The 27,702-nt window shown below is 39.8% G+C and overlaps 4 protein-coding genes across 6 annotated transcripts; 3 read left to right on the top strand and 1 right to left on the bottom strand.

Annotated features, from left to right (window-relative positions):
• Positions 1 to 463: 463 nt before the first annotated feature.
• Positions 464 to 7,735, top strand: LOC104940235 (uncharacterized). Its single transcript, XM_010756785.3, has 17 exons — positions 464 to 805; positions 998 to 1,013; positions 1,114 to 1,224; positions 1,317 to 1,405; positions 1,516 to 1,593; positions 1,686 to 1,785; positions 2,614 to 2,762; positions 2,847 to 2,915; positions 3,013 to 3,079; positions 4,621 to 4,802; positions 4,882 to 4,929; positions 5,020 to 5,065; positions 5,151 to 5,323; positions 5,425 to 5,493; positions 5,591 to 5,642; positions 5,772 to 5,879; positions 6,055 to 7,735. Exons 1-17 carry the CDS (start codon positions 713 to 715, stop codon positions 7,020 to 7,022), a joined length of 2,418 nt encoding a protein of 805 aa, XP_010755087.2. The 5' UTR covers positions 464 to 712; the 3' UTR covers positions 7,023 to 7,735.
• Positions 7,736 to 10,032: 2,297 nt separating this feature from the next.
• wu:fl23c11 (interleukin-17 receptor C) lies at positions 10,033 to 17,938 on the top strand. 2 transcript variants are annotated; one of them, XM_019271273.2, is made up of 16 exons: positions 10,033 to 10,370; positions 11,716 to 11,743; positions 11,839 to 11,973; positions 12,088 to 12,204; positions 12,300 to 12,406; positions 13,303 to 13,414; positions 13,502 to 13,543; positions 13,719 to 13,855; positions 13,940 to 14,002; positions 14,110 to 14,167; positions 14,263 to 14,489; positions 15,546 to 15,593; positions 15,689 to 15,740; positions 15,883 to 15,978; positions 16,060 to 16,098; positions 16,950 to 17,938. In XM_019271273.2, the coding sequence occupies exons 1-16, from the start codon at positions 10,245 to 10,247 to the stop codon at positions 17,753 to 17,755; spliced, it is 2,193 nt and encodes a 730-aa protein (XP_019126818.2). In that variant the 5' UTR covers positions 10,033 to 10,244; the 3' UTR covers positions 17,756 to 17,938. The 2 variants fall into 2 exon arrangements, with proteins under 2 accessions (XP_019126818.2, XP_019126817.2); XM_019271272.2 differs by having other exon boundaries at positions 14,110 to 14,173.
• Positions 17,939 to 19,212: 1,274 nt separating this feature from the next.
• On the top strand, positions 19,213 to 25,586 carry creld1b (cysteine-rich with EGF-like domains 1b). Its single transcript, XM_019271280.2, has 11 exons — positions 19,213 to 19,445; positions 20,973 to 21,092; positions 21,191 to 21,273; positions 21,813 to 21,923; positions 22,466 to 22,557; positions 22,715 to 22,894; positions 23,005 to 23,100; positions 23,195 to 23,278; positions 23,819 to 23,914; positions 24,002 to 24,142; positions 24,229 to 25,586. The coding sequence occupies exons 2-11, from the start codon at positions 20,976 to 20,978 to the stop codon at positions 24,447 to 24,449; spliced, it is 1,221 nt and encodes a 406-aa protein (XP_019126825.1). The 5' UTR covers positions 19,213 to 19,445; positions 20,973 to 20,975; the 3' UTR covers positions 24,450 to 25,586.
• LOC113745586 (uncharacterized) lies at positions 25,409 to 27,681 on the bottom strand. 2 transcript variants are annotated; one of them, XM_027277250.1, is made up of 6 exons: positions 27,273 to 27,681; positions 27,057 to 27,193; positions 26,849 to 26,976; positions 26,650 to 26,709; positions 26,356 to 26,545; positions 25,409 to 26,213 (listed from the first exon to the last, which is right to left on the bottom strand). In XM_027277250.1, exons 1-6 carry the CDS (start codon positions 27,280 to 27,282, stop codon positions 26,103 to 26,105), a joined length of 636 nt encoding a protein of 211 aa, XP_027133051.1. In that variant the 5' UTR covers positions 27,283 to 27,681; the 3' UTR covers positions 25,409 to 26,102. The 2 variants fall into 2 exon arrangements, with proteins under 2 accessions (XP_027133051.1, XP_027133052.1); XM_027277251.1 differs by having other exon boundaries at positions 27,057 to 27,131.
• Between the last annotated feature and the right edge of the window lie 21 nt (positions 27,682 to 27,702).

Raw genomic sequence — 27,702 nt, 5'->3', positions numbered from 1 at the left:
TGGATACATTTCATTACTTATTACCCTCTAACCAAATGATGGATGATGTGTGATGGATCCAAACTGCTTGCCTGAATCAGGTTGTTATAATAAGATTGTTATGGACACATTATCAAACTTCACAAACAATGCATACACAATACACAGAAATTTAACTGATGGGTTGCAGCCCCCTCAGCCCCCTTACTTCTCACGCCCATGCAATACCGCTTGACAGTATAAAGAAAGTATTGTACTCATGATCTGACCTGATTTCTGCATTAATAATGGTTGGAAATTAGGTTGTTTCCGTATTATAGACATATTAATGATAACAACGGATAAAAACAAAAGTCAGACTTTCCGACCACAAGCACTAGAGCAGTGCGCATTTACAGTAAACCTCAGCGAAAACAGGGGAAAGGCTCTATAGGTTTTATGCACCATGAGACACGCGTCTCTGCTGGACTGAGAGGCGGAGCTGAGGTGTGCGCGCAACCTTTCACGTAAAATTACTGTTGTTATTTTCTGAAATAAACGTCCTCCGGGTTCAGTCATCTGAGAGCACCTTAGTAAAATAAGGCGGGCGCACATGCCGGAGATAACGCTCAGCTGGGCGCAGAGGATATACCACACATTTGTTCTCGCTTTTACCAGCAGTAACCAACTCCATGGAGCGGCGACTTTGTCTTCACGGAGCCCATAATCCTGGTTACTAACTCTACAAATCTCAATGTATTTTACAAATTTAAAATGCTTCATCGCGGTGGCATTTGTTGCCATCATGGTGCCTCCACAGCTGCTGGAATGCACCAAAACATGTCGGGTGAGTTTAATACAATATCCCTACATATTGCACCATAGAAAGGTTGCACAATAGTAGTAGTTTGTAATCACTGCGTGCTAAATATGTAAACAAGATTGGATATATGATTTCCAAACACAAAGTGTGTGGTGCGTAATTGTGCGCATTCTGGATGCGTCTTAACGATATGTCGTCTTTTTTTTTTTACTTTAGGTGGCAGATCAAACTGGTAAGTCTTCTCTTCATATTATATGCCTCTACAGAGATGCTCAGAGATCCATGTGACAGCTGCATGCATACTAATCTCTCTCCTCTGTCTGTTTGGACAGATTATGTAGAGGGTGGCTGCCCTGTGAAACTGCTGGGGTCAGTTTCAGAGTCTCTTGATGACCAGTTTTATTCTGAATGTGTCACTGTCAGCGTTTGGATGAAGCGTGATGGTATGGAGTCAAACCATAGCTCCAAAATCCATTTTGTTATCACCCGTGAAGCTGTTATATGTCAAATGTATGTCACACTGCTTTTATTCCAGACTTATCAAAGGACCCGAAGGTTGAAATTGTCTCCGAAACCACTGAAACAATTATACCTACCATGAAAAAAGGCAAAAAGGGAAAGAAGGTTGTTTCTCAGTCTTAAGCTCTGTAAAATGTCATAGCCTGCAGTTCATAGTAGTTCAAGAAGCTGGAGAGAAATGGTCTCATCTCTCTTCTCTATTATCTCTTTCTTAGGCGTACAATGTAAGAAAACAATATGTCAGGTGTGACATGGGTGGCATGCAGTCAAATAACAATACCAGTGTTATCCTGGTAAGAAGGATTTTTCCTGTTTCAGTTCAATCTAACATTGTGAAGATGTTTTTATGAAGCTAATTTGATATGTTTTTCTTTTTTTATTCTAGCTGCTGCAACAAAGTTGTACCAAGGCTGAAGCAAATCAAGTTGTTTCTGTGTCGTACAGCACAACTTCAATGCGCTGCAACACCAGTTACAGAGTACCAGGTAGTACTTTCCTTTAGCTTTTAGCCTGTATAACATGAAGGAAATGCAAGAGTTAGGTGTGATATATCCTGTTTCAGATAGGTGACGCATTAAAGGAAAAAAACAAAGACATAACATACTGTATGACAGGAAGGTGTTGGGCCAACATGAGCCACCAGAACTGCTCCAATGCTCCTTATTCTCCAAAAAAAACATTATTATTTATATTATGCTGTGATTTGTAAATTAATAATATAAAGTAACAACTGATAGTTACACGTGGATTAGAGAAAGTGTAAATCATAAAATATCATTGAGTTTTACTCACTAAAGCTAAAAACAACAGTTTATCTGACACATTTTTAAAATTAATTGCAGTCACTTTATAACACAGTAATCCAATAGAGAGTTTCAGTAGCTGATTTAGTAACAAACTAACTTGTACTAACTAGTTACTGAGCCTCTAATGTTGACTTTATACCCTAACTAAGTAGAGAGCGTACACAAAGCTTGTGCAACTCAGCCCTGAACGCTCTCCTGGAGGGATCAAACAGATTCCCTCAGTTGGTGGTATGATGGTAGTGGTGGAAAATGCTTTCTCACACATTTGTCCACAATCATCCATATGTATCCATTTAGATCTGGTGCCTGCAAAGGCTTTCATTTATGAATTATGTCATTTTCACACGCATCAAAACATTCGCTCATGTGCTGTGAATGGGGGCATTGGGGGCATGAGAATAACCTTGTTTTGAGTTGTACTTTTCCTTAAATATATTACTCGTCTGTGTGTTTTATTCTGTTAAGCGTTGATGATAATATCTATTTTTGTGTGTTTCTGTGATAAAGATCCCATACCACACTTTAATCTGTCCGTGAATGAGTCATCTAAATCCATCGCTGTCACTGTGGAGCCAGGAAATAAAGTATACGCCATGTGGTGTTACCAAAAAAGTCCACAACACTGCATGAGCAGAGGACAGGCTCCAAGAATTACTGTGAGTTTTAGTGGAACATTTATGTGCACATGTATAGTTTTGTATATGTGGAAAAAATGTAATGTATTTGTATGTTCTGTTCAGATTGATCCATCTCAGAATCCAACAGCTCTTCTTAACATCCCTTACCTGCTGCCCTGTGTCTGCGTGCAGGTACTTTCAAGTCATAAATCTTTTCTTTTTTCTTTTTTTTATACAAGCAGTGTTATTATTTATTCATGCCTTTAATATGTCTTGTCTGCATTGACAGGTATTTTACACCAATATGGATGCACATCGACATAAAAAGTGCCTGTTTCAAAATCAAAGCATCCCAGGTGAGTGTGACAGATGATTCATGTCAGAGTCACATTGAAAATAAATAATCTTGTAGGGACTTTTTTTTTCTTTACCATTATTTCGCAATGAACAACTCATATATAGATAGTCATGATTCAGGAATATAACACAGGGGTTCCCCTTCATATATTGACCGATGTTCTATCAGAGGCTGTTTTAGCGTTTATCACAGTTCACTGACTATCTGTGTCAACTGGTCTGTGATTTAGAGATATTTAATAGAAAATGACTAATCTAATGCAGCATTCTGCAGCGTGGGATGTTATCTTACACCTGCAGACAGTCCTGTTGCGGTAACTGGCCACCACCAACCTTATATTTGTCATTAAAGGAAGCTCGCAGAAAGCGTCCTTTATCACAGTGACCTGTGCCTTGAGTCACGCACGCAAAAGTGATCCGTTTAGATGTTTTTTTTCTAGCAATGATAGATTCTGTGGTGCACAAACTGTAGTAGGAAGAGAGCCAAGCCAAGGTGTCAGATGAGGTCAAATTAGAATTAACTATAGGCACAGACTTGCTCCTGTTTTGAAGCACAAATGTTTCAGCAAGATGCTGCCATCTGTGTTTTTTTAGAGAATTAGATTTGGAGAAAGTTTTAAAATTGGTAGTTTTTAAAGGGTCAGTTCACAGAACTTTACAAAAAGACGTACTTGGTCTTGTCTAGCCATGCAGATGCTTTAAGACGTACATGTGCAGAAACTTTGTTGTACTGACAGTGCTGAAAATGTTTTGAAATTTGAAAACTTTTCAGAAACAATGTTCCTGGATATTCAAACCAGTCTATTGTACCATTCTGTATGCTTTTCACAGAAACTATTTCCTCTTTACTTTCACTTAAACTAAACAAATACAGGCGTTGTAGGCATTGTTTCTGGATAGGCAAGTTGCCATTAAGGTTTTCAGATGTAATTTATTCTACCTGTAAATGAAACATGATGTGGTTTTTTGCTTTCTTGCCAAGAGTCAGATAAGATGAGCGATAACAATCTCATATCTGTACAATATCTTTAAGGCTACAACCTACAGCCAGTAAACTTAGCACAAAGACTGGAAACAGGAGGAAATGAGCCTAACAGCTCCTCTAAAACACAATGACAGTGCTTTATATCCTGTTTATTTATTTTGAATAAAAGCTGAAGTGTAAAAATGACAAGTCATGGTTTAACAGTGTGTGCTGGAACTATTTATTCATCAAGAAGCAGTGACTTCCCAGAGTGTGGTCATCAATTGACGGAGCAAGACTAACTGTTCCCATTTCAGCTTAGTCCACAGCGACCTCTCAAGCCGTCTCTATCCATTAAAGAATAAAAAGCCCTAAAAGAATAGTAAAAACTATTTACGTGGCTCAAACAGTGAAATGGTTGTACTTCTTGTGTATCAGTTTGATGTTGTCTATTCTGATACAATATATTGTTTATGTTAGTACAATCTAATCTTGTTTTTTACCACAACCACATGCCTGGATAGACCACAGTCAGGCTGAAATCATTGTTAATATCACTATGCACTGCCTCTACAGATGTCACAGATGTTTGGTCCTCCTCTAATGTGACACTATATGAGTCACATTTCACATGGAGATCAAAGTGTCCAGCCAGCGACTTCAGTGTCTCTGCCTCCCTCTGCTGGAAGCAGCAAGAACACCTATGCACGCCTGTGCTCAACTCCACACTGAAGGGGGAGGTCAGGGGAGAACTACTGGTAAGTTTTGCTGCTGGTATCAGTGATAGATTTAAAATGATTAAAACTTTCTTAGACACTCACTGTTTCTCCTCAACAGAAATATACCACATCTGCAGTGGACAAACACCCTCAGATGTGTGTGCAGGTAAGAATGACAACATATATGCTTGCATTAAAAGAGGTCTAGTTGTCTACTAAGTTGCAGATTCACATGTTTGTGTTTCAATCTTTGCAGTTTTCTCTACAAGGCAGCCGTCATATCTATTGTCCCTTCAAAGCTGGTGAGTCAAACAGGAGAACAAACAACAAGAGGGTTATTTTCCTGATAAGTCCCAATGTGACTCCCACGCTCCTTGTCCTTTGCAGATATGTCTTCATGGGAGGTGTCACTCAGACCGGGCATTCAGAGTGTCTTTTTGTATTTCACCTCTATTGTATCAATAGAGGCGAGATACAAGTTTTATAAGTTTTCAGCTCAGCTCTGTGTTCTTGATAAGAGGGGATGTACACCCACGGGGGAGGTCCACTCAATAACAGTGGTAAGCATGTGAGAGGAAATGGAGCCAAAAAGAGAGAGGACAAACAGGTTATTTTAATATTAATGTAAGCAAATTTGTGACTCTTCTTATCAATTTTACAGAATGGAAATACAACAGATGCAAGGTTAAAAGTGCCTCTTCATTCTGTCGCCGAGAAGCCGTGTGTGCAGGTGAATAAAAAAAACAAAACACAAACTTGTGGAAGAAGAGAGAGGTGTATCTGTTACCTTTTCTCTCCAATCAATCTTTCAATCTGTTTTTCTGCAGGTGTGGCAGTCACATCCGTCACTTCACGGTAGAAGAGTGCTGTGTCCTGACTGTGAGTGTATTCAAGATGACACGCACACACACACACACACACACACACACACAATACCAAATGAACCAGAACATTCACTTTTCTTTATTAGATGATGCATGGCTGCACACATCTTCTGTGTTTATACAGACACCCACAACCGGTACGGCATGTGTGCTGTGGCAGTTTTGATATTTGTGGTTATTGCTGCATTACTGGGAATTTTCATCCACCGTCTTACAAAGGGTGGAGCTGCAGGTTAGTTCAGTGCCTTCATTAAATGCTAGTAATTTCACTTACATTGTTTGTATCTTGTAATGGTTGCATGTCATGATCTCCACTATTTCCTGAATGTATTTTGTTTGCTGTTAGTCTGACGGCAATTGTGCCCAATGTATCCGACAAATAATACATGTCTTTTCTCTTATCCCAGGTTGGCTCTGTATCCAGAAGCCAGTGTTGCTGGTGTGTTCATCAGAGCAGTCAGCCCACGTCTCTGCTGTGTGTGCATTAGCCTCAGTCCTGCAGGGGGAGCTAAGTGCCACGGTGAACATGGCTTTGTGGGCCCTAAGCTCACAAACACAGGCTGGTGCTGGCACTGGAGTGGCAGACCTGGGTCCACTTCCGTGGCTGTACGGGCAGTGGGAAGCTGTGCGTAAGGCGCAAGGAAAAGTGCTGATTGTTTGGAGTCCTGAAGCCAAGAAGACCTATGAAAAGTGGAGGGAGGAGAGGGTGAACATGAATAAAAAACAGAGAAAAAAGGAAGATTACAACATAGACCAAGTGGGGGATGAGAAAACCGCAGTGAATGGAAGAAGACTGGGAAAATGCAAAAATAAGAATGCGGCAAGAAAAAAAGATTGTGATAAATTATGTGTTGATAAAGACTGGTACCCCCAGAGGGAGCTATCCACAGTGATAGCACCAGTGTTCATGGCTGCTCTGGCCTGCCTAGAGGGAGTGCTGCAGGGGTGCAAAGGTCAAGGAGTGGCCCTTGTCTACTTCCAAGGCCTTTGCCACAGCAGGGACATTCCAAAGGACTTCAGAGGTGTCCCTCGGTACTGCTTACCGCAGGATTTCAGGGGTTTAATACAGGAGCTGGGAGGGATAAGAAGGACAAAAACTGATCAATTCAGCTGGCACTGCTGGCCCAGACTCCTGTCCAAAGTATTATCAATATGGCTGGCACGGCAGCTAGCCCAAAGACTAAAAACACTGCTGCCTCAGACGCAAGGAAAGAAAATGCAAGGGCAGAGTGGCACATCATCACTGAAAATGATGTCAGATCAGACACAGAGCAGGCTCAAGTTGCCTCTGTCAGCCAACATGACCAGGAGACCAGGAACGGCACAAGAGCACGAGCCTCTCCGCGGGTCACCATGGAGAGTGGTGAAACTTTAATCTCAGGTTTCACGTGTCTGATGGTGGACAGACTTTCGTCCAGTTGGAAACACGATATGCTGCACATGAGACACAGGAGCTGGTGTTCCATTGTGATAACCTCGGTGCCAATCACTGTAAAAACTGTTCATTAACTTGACACCATCGTGGCAAAAATGCCACCAAGTTTTGCATATTAAAACGAAAAATACTCTGTCCTATCTCCTGCATTTAGCCTCTAACAGAGCCTCTCTTTATGTTACTTTCATGACTGAACCATAGTCAACACCTGTGTTATCTTTGTACATAGAACCATTATGAAAATCTGGTTGCAAATTATACCTCATTTTTTTCATGCGTGCAGTGAGTGGTGTGTGCACACATACAAATTATATGTGAACGTTGTTTACAGGAACTCGGAAATTTACATAGGATTGTATAAACACAGATGTGCCAAAGCTGTGACAAGATTTCCAGGTGAAAAGAGGAAATTACTTGTCCTGAAGTGCGCTTGACTGTTTGACAGTTAACTTACATGTTTGTGCGTGCAAGTGTTATACTCAGTTTACTTATGTAAACCCATTTTTAAATATTTGCACATGTACTACCTCCTAAGTATTTCAATGTTTTGTACGTTTGTTGTTGACTCAGATATTATTTGTTGCTACAATGTATATTAGCCTGGCATTATAACATTTTGTATACAAAATAAAACAATATTCTTTTAATAAAAACTAAACTATTTTCTATTTATAGTACTTGTGATGACACAAAATGACTGAGCATCTGCTCATATTTTTGATATTATTAAATTTATTTGAATCTGTTTATTCAAATGAGTTAATGAGGCGCTCAAACATTGTCAAGACCTGCTTAACGGGATTAATAAGGAAGTAAAATGTCACAGACAGTACACAAACTACGCACACACACACACACACACTCCAGTAAGTTAATAATACAGTAGTCATAAGATGGAAAAAAGATTATTTTATTTCTCATACGGTATCAATTACATTTTAATAGTATAAGAGTTAGAGATATCGTTATCTGTAGGTCAGTTTGATAGTTTTAAGTCATATCTACCTTTTCTGTCCTATGATGGAAAAAAACAAATACATTTAAGACCCACTATGAATTTGCATTCGTTCTTTGCTTGATCTTAGGGCGGCAGGCAAGCAGGTGTTAAGGCTTTATAATGTGTTATCAGACAAGCGGGATTACAATTTATAATCAGTGGACTTAACTGACCTCAATTTGAGGGAGGTTAATGATTGAACTGTAGTCCAACCGAAAGTATTCAAACGGCATCATCTGTTTTAGTAACACCTGGGTGAAAAGAGGGTTTAGAGTTGCGAACATGGGCACATAGTTATACCCTTGTTAAAAGTGCATGATTAGTGACAGGCAAAGAGAAGTATGGCACTGTAAAGCTCAGTTTCTATTGCAATATCATATATAAAAAGAGGATTTTGTGTTGTAGTACACATAACATGTTGTCTCGGAGTAAATATTAGTACTATTAGAGCAACACACTTAGGAAAACACTGAATTGGTTTGAATACACATGCTTAGTCACTAAGGTTTAACTGCTCCAAATGACCTGAAATCATGGGTGACAAAACAGTAAATACGCTGAAAACAAACAGCTCTGCATATTATACAAGTAAATATTAACTCTGACTAGGTGAATAAATATTAATGTGACTTATGAAAGAAGAATCAAATCAAACCAATAAGTGACAACAGGTCAGGTCAGGTCAGGCTTTAACAGTTTTCTTTTGTCTTTACCAAAGTAACTAACTGACTTTGTGCTATGACACCTACATATCTTATAACTTGAAGGATGTTAAAATGTTTTTTAATTGATATTCTACATATGAAACAGACAAATACAACTAATCTAAACTAGGTGTGTTGTGTCTCCCCCGCTGAATGCTAATATTGCGGTTGCCGGGGTTGCAGGAGCTCCACTTGCCAAGTCCTCACATTCAGTTACTACAACAGCCAATAACATGCTGCCACAAAATAACAGCCACTTGGCCGTTGAACCCTACTATTATAGATGCTTCTAAGCAGGGCCGGTTTTTGCTATGGGCAATGTGGGCGCCCTTCATTGTCACGTCAACTTACTGTTGAGAGTCATACAGGTTGTGTGTGTGTGTCAGAAGAGGCAAGGTGGAGGGGGGGCGAGGGATAGACTGACCCCAGGCGGCAGGCCACACAACACAAACTGCTTCAGATAAATTGTATTTCATTCCTAGAATTAACATAGACCCATATACCTACATGTAATTAATTGGGTTATGTGAAAAATGAAAATAATAATAATATTAATCTGTTCAGTCATCTACGTGACCTCACGTGACTCTTCATCATGGACCAAAGTAAAAAACCAAAGAAGCATCAGGTGCCCAGTTTAGAAATTGAAGAAAAGAAGAAGAGGAGAAACGGGCCAGAGATAAAGGGATGCAGATTTCTGTGAGGGACAGCAGCTATAGGCTGTTTATGAGCCTCTTGATAATATGTTGCTATTAACCACAGAAGATTTTTAGTTTTGCTGAACTAGCAACTATTAGAATTGAAATCATGTCATGCAACTAATTTCACCCAGTGGCAACCTAGTCTGGTGCAGATTCACACAGACTGTGGATTTTTTTTATTACTGTACACTTATGCTAAAAACAAATTCTAACATACAGTGACATGACATTTTAGTCCCCCCAGGGCGTAAATGTATCCAGGACCGCCTCTGCTTCTAAGGAAAGGAAATAAAAAGTTGGCACAGTGATAGTATGAGGCGCTGCCCTTTCTCGGTTCCCGTCCCTCTGTGGGCTTATCATTGACAAATATGTTGTTTTCAACATGTGTTGTCGCTCTTACAAGTTTGTTTAGTCGTATTTATTTTGTGTTCTAATGTACGGTGAAGGATTTTCCAACCAAACAGAAACTCATTATGAAACGTTTTACTCCATCTCACCTGAACACGTGACACGCCCATCGCCTCCGAGCTGCCTGTCTGTCACTGGGAAAGACACGCGTGGAGCCAAAGAGGAGAGTCACGACAGTTGACCCGTGTGGGACAAGTCATGGTCTCTAGTTTCTCTTCCTTTCTCACTGATCTGAGGGCACCGGTCTTTTTGCTCTTTGTGTTTCGGATGACAGGAGTCTAGTAGTCGTGGATCAGGAGACGCGCGCTCTTGAGGGACCCTCTGTGCCAGGCGCAGAGGAGCTCTCCAAGAAATGGCTTTCACTATCTTTCGGGGGCCACGTGTTTCTGTTTTGTGGCTCCTGCGCTTTTGGCTGCTCTTGACCGCAAGAGCCCTGGAGATAGTCGACATAACCGCGCCTGAACTCAGCTGTAGCGAGGTAAGACGACAGACTAACAGCATGGTACTCCTCTGGTTTCTTATTACCTTAAGAAATGTGAAACCAAGCTGTGAGACAGTGACTAAAATATTTCTGCCTTGTGTCTTCAGTTGGATTCTGCTAAATAAAATGGTATAATGCAGAATGAAGCTATTTGATACATGCAGAATAAGAAAACCTAAAGTGTAGGTTTTGGATGGCGAAAGAGAGAAAGAGAGAGAGAGAGAGAGAGAGAGAGAGAGAGAGAGAGAGAGAGAGAGGTTAATTATAGTCCATTATTTATTCACTATTGTGCCTGAGAACGACACCTTACTCCACTGCTCCATCAAGCAAGGAAGAGTTGTTTTTGTTGAGTCATTTTCTTCTGAATTTCGCTGAGCGGACAGGCACACATGCATTGAAAAGTGAGATCATCATTACAGTTACAGTTACAGGTGCCAATGAAAACATTTTAACAGACAAGAGTAAACATTACACAAGACAATGTGTTCATTGTTTGTTGTGGGACAGAATAATTATTACATTATTATATAACACCTCTCAGTGTAACATCACTCCAATGCAGTAGCTAACATTTAATCCACTTTGAGTAAAAAATATTATAATAAATACTAAACTCAAACTTTATTTATTTAAAAAAAATAAAATCACAAATACACAACAATAATTAGAAAAATAAAATTAGCAAAACAGATAACACATAAGTAAAATTTGGTCACACAGTGATAAAATGTTAGAATAAATAAAACAAACAGGCAAAACAATAGGCAGGCAGTGACTCCCAACAAAACAAACAGTACAGAAGAAAACAATACCACATATGCTCCGAACAGACTGAAGCTGCATTACACATACACAAACTACACTGAGGCATCAAATGTAACAGCTACATAGCAATGGAATTAATAGTAATATGTAATGTAATTTTGATCAAACATTTCTTTTTTTTTAATGATAACATCGACTTTAATGATCACAAACTGGGGAAATTCACTTGCCACAGCAGCTCATATACACAAGCTGGAGAAGAAATTACTCGCATGTTAGAAATATATAGAAAAAAAGTAAAGCTGAAGAAAGTCATTAAGTCGTGTTGATGTCTGACAGCTGTTGGAATGAGTGGTAGCGCTGCTTTTTTACATGGTGGGAGTAGTAGTAGTGTGTTTAGCTGTTCAAGGCTCCCAAGAAGAGCTTCTCCTGAAGCTAGTTAGGATATTTACTTGTGTTAGTGCTGCTTTTACTTAAGTAAAAGACCTGAATACATCTTCCTCCACTGTTAAAAACCTATAGTTGAGATCGGTGATTGTTGAAATTTGATTCTCATTGGCAACTTTTCTTTCTTCAGGGTCTGACTGACTGCCAGGTGAGCTCAGGTATGCAGCATCATGATCAACACATACAGTATGGTGATAACCTCACGCTTGAATAAGCCCACAGTTTAGCTAAAGCAGAAACAATCTTTCCGCAGCCTCCCAGTACAGTGCTGTGCTGCCCGATACAGATGATACAGTGAGTGTAACACATGTGAAGCTTAAAGCGAGTCTGTGCTGTCCAGCCAAACAAGACTGTGAACCGTGTCTGCAAATTATCATCGCAGTTCAAGGTTTGTCCTAAATCTTTTGTTTGTTATGTTATCAGCTTTTGTAATCATGTTTTGCCTGTGAAGGTGTTTTTTTTTTCCTGCATTCTAATCATAGTTGTTCGACTTTTCAACCAGTCAGGAATGCAGAGCAGGTTTCTGAGCAATCTGGTGAACGTAACGATGAAGAGGAATTCATTGGCATGACTCAAATGCTAGAAGGAAGTGGTCAGATGATGATTCCCGAGCCAAGAGGTAAAAAACCTAAAACAAACAAAGTCATGCACGTGATATACTTTATATACTTTTCTTCAGTTTAATCCTCTTCTTCTCTGTTTTCTGTGTTTCAGCTTCGTTGAAAGTGTGTTGCAGCTCTCCGTACTCCAATGTTTGTAAGACACTCCAGTTTAAAACAAGAGCCTCCGGTTTACAGACGTCTCAACTGCCCACACACGAGGTAGATAATATCTGGCAGGCGTGAAGGAGTTACCTCACATTGTTGTTGTTTCTGTTGTTGTTTATCAATCACCTGTGTAAGATAAAGTAGACCAAGAACTGGAAAATCTATGTACTTTACTTAAGTATATCCATTTTATATTACTTGTTATGTTACATATACTACCATCACTTTCTGTTGGCTTATCATCATATCACAACGTATCGTGTTGTGGTAGTTGTGGCAACAATCTGAATCTTGGTTGGTATTTATTTTGTGATCTAATGATTTACCAATCAAAGAGAAAAGAGTTTTACTCTTACACCTCTGAGCTTTCAGTCGTCAAGAAGGACGTGTGGAGCAAATGAGGAGAGACACAGTTTAGTTAACAGCTCAACAACAACTAGTTACTCCACGAGATTTTATATAAAAAACACATGATAAGCTTATAAAATATGGCACATTGTTAAGATTAAATCAGAACTAGTGGTTCTCAACAATTCAGCTTGTGAACAGTGCTTGGTTGGTGCACTTTGACAGTTACATTAAAGAAATATTTCTATATTCTCAGATGGCTTTATTTAAATAACTAATCTCCAACATGACCAGCGACAACATTAAAAATCTGCTTACTGATTGTTACTTCAGCATAAAAAAAAATAGGATTTAGTATATCACTCACAGGGGTGATTTCTACTACAGAACAAGTATTTTTACTTTTAACACAAGTATTCTTTCACTTTAATTTGTAATTATTTTTACATTGTTGTATTGGTACTTTTACTTACATAAAGTATCTGAGTACTTCTTCCACCACTACTGGCCTCTCACTTGTGCTTGTGCTGCGTGTGCTGTTTGTTCTTGAGTGATTTAAATATCTAATGTTTACATTATGTATATGTTTCTCGTAAATGCAGCTGCTGTTGACAGAGAAAGTTACGTTGGGCATTCCTGTTGTTGTCCATGTCGACGCTCAGTCAAATGAAGCTCACCACATTCAAAACATCACAGTCCCGTCCTTGGAAGATGGTGAGGATAAGTGTTGTAATGTAAAGACATGCCTGACATGGCGATCACAAATGTCACTGAACATCCTCTCCTGCCTCTTTCTTTCAGTTTGCTCCATGAAACTAGAACGGACTGTGAAGGAATGTGATGGTAAGAGATGGTTTAAAACTGTCACGCACCAAGTGTCAGAAGCCGTTCTTCCACCTGTTTATCTAGAATAGCGTGTATTGCGTACACACTGAGGCACAAACTGCGCCGACAGTAGTTGTACACACCTGTAAAATGCTAACACTAACCTTTTATGATTCATGCATCTCTGTCCCAGCCCCAAGAATCAGAGCTGTGACTGATCACAAGAGAAATGTGGTCCGCCTCAAGCTAATGAACACAGATGTTAAGAGACAAGATGAAATCATGTGTCAGATGATTTGGAATGGAATGCCTGGAGAAGTCCTTCCTTGGGTTAGTCAGTCACTAAACAATTCATATTTATTTGTTCTCTTAGAAAAACATATACTAAGCCTTTTTTTTTTCAATCCTTTGCAGCTGAAAGGAAAGAGAGAAATTGTAATTTCCTCAAACGCTGTTGCACCATGCCTGTGCTTCGAGGTAGATGACATTTTAATTGTAACTGACAAGAAGAAAGATCTACAAAACATTTTTGGAAATACATTTTTTTAATCTATTTATTTTCATTTATAAATCTTTGTTTACAGGTGTGGTGGAAGGGAAAGTTATTTCGAAGAAAATCCTGCCCGTTCAAAGACCAGCAAGGTAAAAGTGAGTGTACCAAGGTCAGCCAGAGAACAACATAACTTTCTACGGTGAATGGTTTCACAGCATAGCAATGTTTTTTTGTTTTTTTTCAGATGTGCTGGAAAGAATGCAGCACAACGTGTCTGTGTCTATGGCAGAGTGTCAGATAAGAGAGGGTGGCACAGAGCTGTGCTGGAATGTGACTGCCCCCTGCAGACTGCAGGCAGAGGTGTGGCTGTGCAAGAATGATCTGGCAGGAGGCCAGTGTGAAGAGGTGACGGGCTCCAGACAGTGGGTGCACGACCACTCCGGCTGGAGTGCAACACGCGCTGGACACTGGGTAACAATAAAAAACTTTGCTTTCTTTTCAGGCTGTCAAATCTTTAGTGGTCAAAAGTAACTGAGTAGATTTACTCAGGTGCTGTAGTGCTACATTATTTAAGTTTTTACTTAAATAATGTATTGTACTACATTTCAGAATATAATACTTATTTTCCACTTTTCATCTGCTATAGATTAAAGTATAAATAAGTTCATCAGAAGCTCCACTTCAACCAGATATAATAGCAAAATGCTGCTTACACATGAATTCATCATTACAACCCTTTTTCTGCTTAAAGATTACTTCTAACTACTCCTAACTCCAACCACTGACCTAACACTCACTCAAAAGGACCATAGTAGTCTTACAGTAGTAGGTTTTTATTGCTGATTACTTTCTAAACTAGAAAGGCACTCAGAGAACGCTTGATCTCCGCCAAGGTCAATAGTCAGGTGTTTTGTGTTGCATGTGAGCCGCTTTGTTTGTATTAGGCTTGATCTTTTAATGTTGAGTGAAAGTGAAAAATGATTTGTGTATACGGTCCAGAATGTAATGGGTTCTTCATTGACCCACGCTACACCGCTGATGAATGTTGAAATAAAAGTTCCTTGAAGATTTGTTTGACAGTTTGTCTATAATTGTTCTAAAAACATATATATATATATAACATATATAACATAAACATCAAACACATCACTAAAACAACTACAATGTTACTACTGCTACTACAATGTTTGCACTACTACTAATGTTTACAGAAACTACAGGCAAACGTATATGTTATGAAAATGTTTAGGATGTTGGAGCATAGTTTAATCTGCACACAAGGAACCAAATAATGAGTCATCTAGCCTAAGCAGGTTTTACTCTTTTGTAACCTTCAACTGATTTTTAAATTGTAACTGAAACCGATGACTCACATTTAACACTGACTGTGTTCACATGGCGTTCATTTGCTGTAAAAAGTTACATAATGACAAACCTTTCCATGAGTTCAGTCTAATTTCAGTGTAAACTTACAAGATCATTTTATGACAAATTGTTTAATAATGAATCTTCCTTCTTCATTTTCAGAAAGCAGGAGCGTTCAATGTGTCGTCTCATCCTCTGCTTTGCGTTCAGGTATTCTCTCCCTTCGGTCTGACATATCAAATGTCACCTTATCGCATAATTGAAAACCTGTTTCACTACGTTAACTCCTTGTATTTGTTTTTTAGATGAAGATACATGGGATGGAGTCATACTTAGAGCCACAGTGTCCATTTGCAAGTAAGCCTATTAAATATTATCCAGCTCCAGATTAAATGTGTTTAATGTTTAACTCTTATCAGCTAAAACAAGTGGCATGTTTTCATTAGAATGTGGTAGCTGAGCAATTCACTGTACAATTAATTATTTATTTATGTTCCAGCATCTCGATGGAGATGGAGTCTGCCACTTGTCATTGGATTACTACTTATGTGTGTGGCAATACTTGGAGCCTACCTCATCCAGGGTGTCTTAAAAGGTCTGTTTTCTAGTTGTAGGGTTTTGAATATTAATAACACCTTAGCAGTACCTCACTGCTGACTTCTGTTTTTTCTTTTAGGCTACATGTGGAGATGGTTGAAAGAAGAGGATGTTAAAGGTATGAGATCCTAAGTATGAATATACTTAATAGTCCCATATTGTAGAAGGTGTTGTATAAAGGCTGTGAAAATATCAAATCACTCAATCCATGCCCACAGCTCATATTCAGAAACGGAACCAGGGCCAACCCAAACTGAACATCCAGTTGGACCAGCTGTAATCTGTTACCTGTGTTTAGCCTGGCCATGCATCAGCCAATCAGAAGGCAGGCTCATTAATATTAATGAGACAAAACACAACACAAAATGCCATTTTCTTGCTATAGTTTCAGAGAGAAGCATGACAAAGGAGATGTAAACAACATTGGGATTGTTTTGGTGCTTCAAACCACAGATATGACATATAAAATGTAAAATATGTTTAAATGAAAGGAATAGTTCTGCATACATTTAGGGAAATACACTTCTGATGGAGAGTTAGATGAAAAAGTTGAAGCAATCCTCATATCTGTCTAGTAAATTTAGAGGTACAGCAAGCTACTGGTTAACTTACCACAAACAAATCCTCCTCTTGCCAGACAACCAACAGAGGCTAAAACTACTGCTCCCAGCCAAGAAATAGTCTGGCACGTAAACCTGTAAGGTGACATTGTAATACATGTTGTTTTAGCACAGATTAAACAGACGATGTGTTTAATTAGTGTGAAGTTCTGGGAAGCAGATTTTGTAACTGTTGGTAAGTAATTAACTCCTGGCTGTATTATGTTTAACTGACAAATAAAGACAAACTGACTAATACTGACACGGTATCTATCTTCTCATCTAACTCTGTGCAAGTAATTACATGTTTTATCTTTAATTCTGTTGAACTTTGACTTGAATCAAATGTTTTAATCTCCCTCTTTTTCAGGTGCAGTGGGTGGCGGTCATGTGGTGTTGCTGTACCCACCTGGCGATGACCAGGCTTTGCCAGAGTTAATGAGTCACCTGGGCACGTCCCTTCAAGCTCTGGGCTTCACTGTGTCTCTAGACCTGTGGAGCCAGACCGAGCTCTGCCTTCTGGGTCCTGTCCCTTGGTTCCACTCAAGACTGAACCGACTGCAAAAACAGGGGGGCAAAGTGGTGCTAGTCCTAACCCAGGCTGCCTGGATAAGGGCCGAAGAATGGGGAGCTGGGAGCTGGGAGAAAAACACTACAAAGGAGAAGAACAGAGAGGGAGAGGAGGCAGGCAAAAGCTACGGTGCCTCTTCTCCCTGTGTAGATGTTTTCACTGCTTCATTAAGCTGTATTCTAGCAGACTACTTACAGGGCCGCGCTGGTGAGCGGTTTATGTTGGTGCAGTTTGAATCGCTTCCACCAGAGCCTCCAGGTGGCTTCCGGCCGCTGCCAGAACTTTTTCGTGGCCTTCATTTGTACAGCCTCCCCTCCCAGAGCCTGGGTTTTCTGACTGAACTGGCCGGGGCTCGGCAAATGGCTACTGCATCGGCCAGACGAAAAAGAGCAGGGGGGCTCAGGATGGCTTCCCGAGCTTTAGCACGAGGGCTGTCAGGGTTCACAGCAGGGACTTCTGTATTACGCCTTGCAGGAGTGCCCCAGAGTTGCGTTGGGGTTGAAGCTGAAGACTCTGGGGAAACCATGCCCTTGCAACCATGTCTTGTTACTCCTCCCTCCAGCCCTGACACAAGCCCCAAGGCCAGTGAAATGGACTGGGTCTGATGGCAGGAGAGGAGCGCACATCACCAAGCTTCATATTTGATATGAGTTGACTCTGGAGATAAATCAAAACATTTGCTGGTCTAAACATCTTTATGTTTCTAGCAACCTTTTTGAATAAAAGCCGGGGTGTTATAGCTTGAGCTCTTTCTGCTCTAGATACATAAAAGTGCACAACATTAAAACCTCAATATTTCTGAAGGGTTTTTCAGTCTTAAACACAGCCATTGTGTGTGTGTTTGACATATTTACTAGTATTTGATATTCTACATGTACATGTATTGCATATTACAGCCCTGAGAGATGTGAAGAAAAACACAAAAACCAAACAAAAATAAGCTTCTCTGAGGTTATACACACAAGTATATTCAAATACTTTTTATTTGAGTTTTTATAAGTTACATCCTGCTATTACGGCACTGTATTTTTCTAAATTATCTGTGTGGAACTGCTTTGTACCTTTATTTTAAGTCTGTCTAAATGCATCTAAAGCAGGGGTCTTCAACCTTTTTGAACACAGACCCCCACACGTAATTAATATTTTGAAATGTGTTACATTTTAAGGCTGGCCTATAATAACTTTTATATTTACTTTATTCAACTTTTATTTCACCTTTTCAACCTATTTATATATACTGGGTTGTTAGCCTATATCTGTTGTATGATTGATTTAAAAAGTTGCATGATTATTGTTGGTTATTAAATGCCAAGAGCTGTGAATCTTTGGACATGTCCACTGATTCATCCGACTGGAGCGCAAATGCCTCTGCTTGTGTGTGATTTCTTAATCATCTGCACCCCTCACAGTCACCATTATTTTGGTGAAAATTTGAAAAAAAAATGGAGGTGTTATGAGATATTATTTATTTATTTATTTTTAATAAGGAGGACTGGATTCAAAGTAGCAAAGTTTAAGTTGAATTTATTATTCCGTGCAACACACAAAAGGGATTACAGAGAAAAGGCTCCCTGAGGCACTCTGTCTGTTGGTTCTTACACAATTTTTTCAAAATGGGCTGTCTTGGACATCTTCCCACTAACAATTGGTTTTCTGCTTTAGTAATGAACATTATGTTTTGTGTCCAAAATGACACATCCCTTAACCTGTCTCTCTTGTTCTTAAACTATTTTTTAATCATCTCTCCCTACCAGCCTCAGTAAACACATGCCAGATAAGGGGAGTGGGTGAGATATGCAAAAGACAGAAAACACACACTCTCTATAAGAGTTAAAACATCTGCACCCCAGTATACTCCTAATTTTTATAACACCCTGTAGTACCTCTGGTTGAGAACCCCTGATCTAAAGTGTATTTATGGACATTATATGTTGTTTAAATGCCTTGTTGAATATGATGCATCTGTATTGAACTGACAGATGGGACTGCCTGTTTAAAATAAGGATATTAAATGATTGGCTGATGAATTAAACCCCAGCTGGTTTGGGCGGTGCCATCTCCTGTGTGGACTACAGAGAACCAACTGGAAGCCGTTCATTGATTCACCCCGGCAGAGCTACGTTAGCACGAGTGTGAGCACTTATATATCTATATAAATATATATATATACATGAAAAAAGACACACTTGAAGCTTTCAATAGCGTGTGTCCAAAATGTGAAACCTGCACTGTGTGAATCAGACAATCATCAGTGAGTGAGAGCTGCTGCGGACGTGTTGTTGTTTCAACAAGGAGGTAAGTCCAAGAAAGAAAGAGAGCGATATAAACAGCTCGGCTAGCTGGATTTTACACAGTAAATATTCACTTTAACGTTAACTATCGATAAAGGAGGCTGGAGTTCACCTCTGTGGACTGATACACAAGGGTAGCATCTGGCTAGCAGCTAAATATTGACCTTAGCCAGCTGCTCCTGGTGCTGATGCTGAACTAGCTCAAGCTAAGCTAAGCTATGCTAACGGTGAAAGATGAGCAGCAGGCTTTTTGTTTTTTTTAACCCTGACAAGACTGAATTAATATTACATTTGGAGGTCCGTCCTTCATGTGTGTGCTACTCTACTTAATCTTCACCCAAATTATGATAAATATGTGTTAAAATAACAATGAATTTGACGTGAGTGTGAGCTAAATAACAGGACATTAAATAGTGAAATCCAGAAACTCTGTTTCATGTCAGTATATATTGTATCATTACTCATCATATGATATAGTCTCATTACTCAATCATGATATCATTACTCATAGACAATCTACGCATGCTGTGCATACTCTATATGCTGTCATATCTACCTCATGTATAAAATACAACCTGCTATGGATGGATGGATAGATAGATACTTTATTGATAGTAGGAGTAATAATAATAATACATTTTATTTCATAGGCGCCTTTCTGTCACCCAAGGACACCTTACAATAAATGAGTAGACAGCAAATAACAGAAAACAAAAAGAACCATAAAAGTATATCAAATTACAATAATACAACGTTAAAAACAGGTTCAAATAGGACAATAAAATTGAATCAGATGGAAAAGGCGATTTTAAACAGGTGGGTTTTAAGTGCAGACTTGTGAGAGTGAGTTGATGTTACTAGTGACCAGTAGCAGCATTAGACAGTAAACATACATTAAAATTAGACCTATAAAGGTGCATTTGAATTTAAATTAAACCTGTGCAAAGATACAAATAGGAAACTGCATAAAATGTAAAAAGAAATACTTTTTTCTTTATAAAATAAGTAAACAAATGGAGCTAGAAATACAGATTAAAAACTATATACACTTAAATGAGACTGTATAAAATGAATGACAGCTCTAAGCAAACATGATGCTTAAAGCTTGTGTGGCTGGAGAGACTCAGTGTCGTCGGAGCACTCGCAACTTTTATTTGAATGAGTAGAAACCAAAGCCTGAGGTGGTTTGCACAAGATCTGTCACAGATGTTTACCCATTGTCCTAAAATGATCTGCCACTGACCATTTGTTCTGTCCAGATAAGGGTCATTTCTATTAATAGTTCATCTTTGTGCAACTTTGGGGCGAGGTCAGCATCATGCCGCCACACACAAACAATTAGCCTATCAGTCATAATTCAAAGTATCATTTAACATGGATGAAAATTAGGTAATGTTATTCTTTGTTATTCTTTTTACATAGCCACATTGAAGTAACTAGCAGAGTAGTTGATACTTGCTGTAATGATCACTGAGAGATGTTTAAATCTAAACTTTGTTTTCTGACATACATTGCTGTGCTTTTCTGAAAGATCATGTGGTGGACCTGGCCGTTTCTGCCTGCTCTGGTGCTTCTCTCAGAGCTCTCTGTGGTGAAAGTCCAGACTGCGCCATGCCAGACCTGCCGAAAACTCACAGAAAGTTTCATTAAGGTACTGCAGTCAAGTCAGTGAAGCTTCAGTTCATGTCTGTCTTCTTGAGCTTGAGTTTTTCTAGTATTCCTGAGTTTTGAGATTTTTTTTTTTTTTAGGGCTTGGAGAAAACGGCCAACAAGAACTTCGGAGGAGGTAACACTGCCTGGGAAGAAGAAAAGCTGGCTAAGTATGCACGCAGGTACGAGAGAGTTTCTTTGGTCGATCTCTACTCGTTAAATGCCAAAAAAGAAAAGACTAACAGATGATACGAATTATCTTGTTGTTAGAATCATCCTGAATCATGTGATTCAATATCCTGTGTCTTCTTTGCATGATATTTTGTAATGTGTGAATGATTACACAAAATCATCTGTTTTTAAGTGTTGAGGGGAGTGAAACCTCTTATCCAGGGGTGTCCAAACTGTTCCACAAAGGGCCAGTGTGGTTGCAGGCTTTCCTTCCAACCAAACAGCAGCACACCAGACTTGACCCATTTAATCAACTGATCTCAGTCTTCAGAGAGTTGATTGGTCAAACTGTGTGCTTTTGGTTGGTTGGAACAAAAACCTGCAGCCACACTGGCCCTTTGTGGAACAGTTTGGACACCCCTGCTCTTAGTGGACCAGAGCAAGGCTCCACTATTCTGTGGGGGTAGGGGTAGGGGTGGGGGTGGGACAGCATCTGTTCTGTTATTCTACTTTGGTCTTTTCATCTCTAAACGCTGGCCTCTTGTTTCAGTGAGACTCGGCTCCTCGAGATAGTCGAAGGTGCCTGTGAGAAAAACGATTTTGAATGTAACCAGCTGCTGGAGCAGATAGAGGACCAAGTGGAAACATGGTGGTTCCACAGGTATCTATCTATCTTCTATCTATCTATCTATCTATCTATCTATCTATCTATCTATCTATCTATCTATCTGTCTGTCTGTCTGTCTGTCTGTCTGTCTGTCTGTCTGTCTGTCTGTCTGTCTGTCCTATAATATATATATTTATATATATTTATATATATTATTATATATATATATTTTATTACCATGCAGTTTTCAAAAATTGACATCAGCGTTTGAAATTAAGGATGTCCCGTTGTCCTTGGGACAACAAAAATAGCATCTGGGACACAAAGATATACCGTCTAGGACAGTAGAGAAATGTATCAGTTCGAATGAAATAACGCTGATGTGCCATGGAATAATATACCAGTTTAATTTAAAAATGTGAGTTGGTTTTTCAGACCCTCTTAGTGACTTTATTTCGAAAAACTAGTGACAAAAAAAGTGACTTATTAAGACAATGGGAGAGTTGAAAATGGAATTCAGGACAGTTGCAAGACACCGAGGGGGAAAAAGAAGTTAATTTTGAGCCCTGACTGACATGATGTATGTGTTACTGCAGGCAGCAGGAAGCACCGGACCTGTCTGAGTGGCTGTGCATAGAGGAACTGCGGCTCTGCTGTCCTCCTGGACGCTTTGGACCTGACTGCAAAGGTGTGAAAATCATTAAATAGAAGCTTCCTGATCTCAGTATAAAGAAACCTTACCATGCCATGCCAGTCATTTATCCTCAGTTGTCCCAAGCAAAGATGATGAAAAAATCACCATGCTAACTCCAGAGCACCACTAACAGCATTTATTTCTAATACAGAGTGTCCATCTGGCCCTGGTGGTGTGTGTGGAGGTCTAGGCCGCTGCGAGGGTGAGGGAACTCGCCTTGGAGATGGAGAATGCGTCTGTGATCCTGGATACTCGGGCCGTCTGTGCCAGAGCTGTGCTGACGGCTACTTCAGAGAGAAAAGTTCCAATGACAGCATAGGAGCCTGTGCAGGTGCCTCAGATTCACCCAGTTATTTGCATCCTCTACATGGATTTAATACTGTTTGAGGTCACATAAGATTAACCTTCTCACCTTGTCTCCTTGTCTTTCATCCTTTGTAGCCTGCTACCACTCATGTAAGAAGTGCTTAGGGCCACAGGACTATAAATGCCTTGACTGCAAACCCGGCTGGATGCTTCACGACAACAAGTGCGTGGGTAAGTGTTGCTTTAGAGGTCATGCGGTAACATTTCATTGACTCTGTGCCAGTTTTCTGAATGTGTTGTTTGAACACCCTTGTTTGTCTCTTAGACATTGATGAGTGCGGTACGGAGCTCGCTCGTTGTCCCTCTAACACCTACTGTCACAACACAGACGGATCGTATGAATGCAGAGGTAAGCTCTCTTATGTAGCCGCTGTTTAAAGTTACTGGTGTCTGGTCACTTTCTTGTACCTAATGAAAGCTCCTGATAGATTGTACCTAATTACCTAGTTCCTAGGGATAAAAGAAATATCCATGTGTTAAAAAATATACATAGTATAATATCATGTAAACTGTTCAGGGCCTTTTGTGTTTTAGTACATTTATGGTTACAAACACACTCTCCTTCACCCTACACTCATATGTTGAGTGTATTAATAGAGGCATAACACAGTTAAAGTGAACTGACAACTTATAACTTGAAGAATATAATGAACTCTTTTGGCCATAAGAATTGTGTGGTGAAAATCTGATATCATGCCAGCCCTAATACTGAAGCTACACGTTCCTCAAGAAGTGTGATAAGTGGCAGGTTTTTAGTTACGTCTGCAGAATTGTGAAATCGTAACAAAAACTCTATTGTATCTCATCACAAGTGATTTTTGGTTGGGTGTAGGGCTCCAGTTACCGGTTATTTTCATGAATTGTTTTGTCCGTAAAATGTCATCTCCAGGCTGTGACCAGGCGTGTGTGGGCTGCATGGGTAGTGGTCCTGCCCGCTGTAAGAAATGTTCACGTGGCTACAGATTGAAAGGAGCAAAGTGTCTCGGTAAGGATATACCACTTGTTTACTGCATTTCTAGGCCATCTTTTCCCTGATTTCCTATTAACCCTTTTTTGTTGCTTCCTTGTGCAGATGTAGACGAATGTAGTGAACGTGCAATAGCATGCCCTGGACTCAATGAGGCTTGCATCAATGAGGAGGGCTCCTTCCACTGTGACTGTGCTGATGGATTCATTAGAAGAGATAGCATTTGTGTTGAGAATAAGCCTCCTGGTAAGTTGTCATAGCAGTAAATCTACAAACATACATTTTTGACAGATTTTCAGATATGTGAAGTTTCTTTTCCTCCACCTCCTCAGCTGGGCCAGAGAAGGGGCTGTTTGATGACATAACAGATGAGGAGGTCCTTGTGCTGCAGCAGATGTTCTTTGGTGTTGTAATCTGTGCCCTAGCTACGCTCGCCGCTAAGGGCGACATGGTTTTTACAGCAATTTTCATCGGAGGTGTGGCTGCTATGGCCGGATACTGGCTGACAGAAAAGGGAGACTACATGCTGGATGGATTTCTGAAGGGACGTTAGACCTAGACTTGAGAAAAAAAACCTTGGAATACCAGCCAGTTAAGGTGAATGAGACTCAACCGGGGGCAGGAAACTATCCCTACAATGCTAGGCTTTCAGGGATTTATTTGGGATTCAGGAGTTAATTGAAGGGGCTTGGGGTTAGTTTATGTTTATGAATAAGATAATGCAAGAAAAAGGAGAACTTGAAGGCTATTAAGCCGTGAATCTTGAAGAGGAATAACCAAGCAACACTGCACTGAAATAAAGAAACTGAACTTTGTCCCTTACCCCAACTTTGTTGGGAACGAGGGTGACATGAAGACCACTACTGATTGTTAAAATCTATTATGCATTTGGATGTCTGGCCTCGATGTTGCTCAAGAAATGATGTCGTTTTCGTCCACACAATCAAAACCTACTGTTCTCACCTCCATCATGGTTTGTCATTATCTCAATGTTACGAAGCAGATGTTTTTCCCCATACACTGAATGGTAGGAAAGGTTTGGCTGGGCCAGATTACTGCAACAGCTAAGCTTCTCGTACTGGTCATGGGATTTAAATAAGGGAGTTTTAGCAATCACCCTAAAAAGAAAGCTCATGGAAACTCTGGGATATTTCCATTATGAACCACTGGTTATTTAGGTTCACAGAATGACTTTTTACCTCCATACTGAATGATTCTTTTTAGTAATGCATGAAAATAGGATTTGAAATGAAAGGTACTACACTGTATGTATTAATTTATTGTCTTCTTTTGGCATGGAGGACTGACTTCAACCGCTGCTGGATCACTGCTGTTGACCACTTAACGAGTGTGTGGGGGGAATGTGCTTTGATAAATACCAGCGCTATTCTGGATGATTAAAGCCATTTTCTGTTGCCTTTTTAATTTATTTTGAAAGCAATATTTATTGGGAAAATGTTTATCATATTTTGCTCTTGACATTTCCTGTGTATGTGTGTATATGGTTGTGCATTTTTTTTTTTATCGGTTCAAATGTTATTTTGCAGATACAGTAGCATCATGTTAGAAAGCCACTGACACTTCACTTTTTACCCGTCCATCTGATTTATCTTTGGTTTTACTAGTGTGGCGAAAGTTTTCAAGTCATTACTCATAAATGTTTGCTTTACAATAAAAGGTCTCTCACTCTGTCACGTTTTTTTATTAGATTTGTTTAATTTTATGTTCTCATGCTTACTCTGCTCTTCACATAAACAATGAGGAAAAACATCTCAGCTTGTGGGAAATAATCGTTGAATGGTAAATTACAGGGCATGGAGGAAGTCAATGACAAGGAAATTGAAGTCTGTATATAGTTCCCATAAGTGTTTCTGCATAAGTGAAAAAATGTGCTTCCTTTGTCACGCCTGAGGGAGCTGTGTCTGCAGCTTGCTCCTCCTCTTTGCTTTTAGCTACAGTAGCCACTACTAGCATATCAAACCTGAAACTATCAACAGAGATGTTGGCAGGCAAGTGAAGAACGAAAAGTGAAGAGCATCATCTTCCCAGTTCAGAAAATTCTAGAAATATCCCTGTAAAGTTCCTTCAATGCCCATCACAGCACTAATTACATACACTACATACGTCATGTTCCATCTTCATGCATGCCAAAGTGCTACAGCAAGGCCTGACTTTTAAATTTTGACTCTGGATGTTGAGATTCAACCTATTTCAGCGTTCCACTCCAGTTAATGGGGTTGAGGCACAGCAGCTCTCTCTCCTTCATGGCCTCCTGGGAGCGCGTTAGTGCTCTGTCCCTCCAGCTCTGCTCCATTAGCTGCACACAGACAGAGAAAAAAACCCTCAAACACTCCCTCATATTGTAACCTGAGAACATGCAGCATGCTGAAGCATTTTCAGGACACCATTGTATGTGGAGTAAACATGAAAGCAGAGAATACATAATGCATGTACTATACCCTCTTGTTCTCATCTCTGTAAGCTGTCATTGCTTTGCCGTGCTGGATCCTTTGCTCTCTGTCACTGGACAGGGCCAGGCAGTCCACCTTTTGGACATATTCTGCTTCTTTCACTTTACAGGCCAGCTGCAGCTTTAGTGCTACACATTTTTCCTCCATCTGCCTCTTTAATTGTTCTCGTAACTCCTTCCTACAGGAAAGAGAACAACTTTTCTTTGTCACCAATGAATGATAAGATCCTCATTCCAGAGCAATTTAAAGGATAGGAGGTGGTAATTGCGTTCTTAGTATTACCTGTACTCTTCTCTCTCAGTGGTGGTTCCATAAAAGGGTTTTCGCCACACTTGATGATACCTAACACATCGACCAACTACAAGTCAGTGACTCTCCAGAGTAAATATGGCAATAACATCAGTAATTCTTTTTAAATATAAAAAATGACAATATATAAAAACAAAAATCAATTACAGTGTTAATGGTGAGGTACTTCTACCTGTAATGCTCTCTCCTCTGCAAGATTAGTGCCCTCTGGTGGTTGTGGTGGTGAACAGCTGGCGTCTCCAGACTGACCGTGCGTTTATGGACCATAGGTGGATGTAAAGGGTTCAGTCTTGGAATAATCTAAGAAGCAGATGTATGCAAAGACTATCAACACTAGAAGAGTCAGACAACAAATCACATTTCAGTGAATCTCTGCTCACCTGAGTGCTCGTCCTTAGCCGTGCAGAGTCTGAGATGATGGGAAATGTCAGTGGAGTGACCATCATGCGGCGACTCTGCTGGACAGGAGTGGTGTCGCGAGGAATACACACTGGTGTGGAAGCTATAGTGATGGCTGCTGTGGTAATGAAGAATCACAGCACGTTTACTGGTGGCACTAAAATAGACATCAAATGGAAAAAGAAAAGTTTTCTTACGTAGTTTCATTTTGTAGTTGAGGTTCTTCTGTTCGCCCACCAGACAAGTCCAATCTTTGTGGAATGAAACTTTCCAAACTGTCAAATCCTACACGATTTAATTTTCTTCTTTAAGTTGCAATTGTCTTAGCAATAAATCATAACACAACTTTAAACAAAAGATTAATGTGTCGCACTAGTTAGAGATTAAACCGTGACATGCCTGTGCATTCACTGAGTGTTTTGCGGTGGCAACAGTTGCCTTGGGAATCGGGTTACTCCCCATCAAAAGAAAGCTCCTGCATGTGTAAGGCCATGCATCAGTGGAGTCAAAGAGAAAGATTATTAGCCTGTGACAATGGACCACCCAAATACAGTCAGAAGATGTCTTCAGATGGCACAAGAAAAAACGGAGACGGAATGAATAATGCACTCATGAATATTTTAAACC

Source organism: Larimichthys crocea, unplaced genomic scaffold (genome assembly GCF_000972845.2).
Source record: "Larimichthys crocea isolate SSNF unplaced genomic scaffold, L_crocea_2.0 scaffold97, whole genome shotgun sequence".
Classification (NCBI taxonomy): Eukaryota; Metazoa; Chordata; class Actinopteri; family Sciaenidae; genus Larimichthys; species Larimichthys crocea.
Note: the sequence above shows the minus strand (reverse complement) of the source record. Positions and strands in the feature narration are given on the sequence as shown.

Excerpts from the sequence above, each read along its gene's own strand:
- LOC104940235 (XM_010756785.3), top strand. The coding sequence starts at position 713 with ATGTATTTTACAAATTTAAAATGCTTCATCGCGGTGGCATTTGTTGCC. Across the intron at positions 1,594-1,685 it reads ACAATACCAGTGTTATCCTG|CTGCTGCAACAAAGTTGTAC; the intron begins GTAAGAAGGATT and ends TTTTTATTCTAG. Across the intron at positions 4,803-4,881 it reads AGGTCAGGGGAGAACTACTG|AAATATACCACATCTGCAGT; the intron begins GTAAGTTTTGCT and ends TCTCCTCAACAG.
- creld1b (XM_019271280.2), top strand. The coding sequence starts at position 20,976 with ATGTGGTGGACCTGGCCGTTTCTGCCTGCTCTGGTGCTTCTCTCAGAG. Across the intron at positions 21,274-21,812 it reads CTGGCTAAGTATGCACGCAG|TGAGACTCGGCTCCTCGAGA; the intron begins GTACGAGAGAGT and ends CTCTTGTTTCAG. Across the intron at positions 23,101-23,194 it reads TCACGACAACAAGTGCGTGG|ACATTGATGAGTGCGGTACG; the intron begins GTAAGTGTTGCT and ends TTTGTCTCTTAG.
- wu:fl23c11 (XM_019271272.2), top strand. The coding sequence starts at position 10,245 with ATGGCTTTCACTATCTTTCGGGGGCCACGTGTTTCTGTTTTGTGGCTC. Across the intron at positions 10,371-11,715 it reads CTGAACTCAGCTGTAGCGAG|GGTCTGACTGACTGCCAGGT; the intron begins GTAAGACGACAG and ends TTCTTTCTTCAG. Across the intron at positions 14,003-14,109 it reads CACCATGCCTGTGCTTCGAG|GTGTGGTGGAAGGGAAAGTT; the intron begins GTAGATGACATT and ends CTTTGTTTACAG.
- LOC113745586 (XM_027277250.1), bottom strand. Across the intron at positions 26,977-27,056 it reads GGCTAAGGACGAGCACTCAG|ATTATTCCAAGACTGAACCC; the intron begins GTGAGCAGAGAT and ends TCTGCTTCTTAG. Across the intron at positions 26,710-26,848 it reads CAGAGGAGAGAGCATTACAG|GTATCATCAAGTGTGGCGAA; the intron begins GTAGAAGTACCT and ends TCGATGTGTTAG.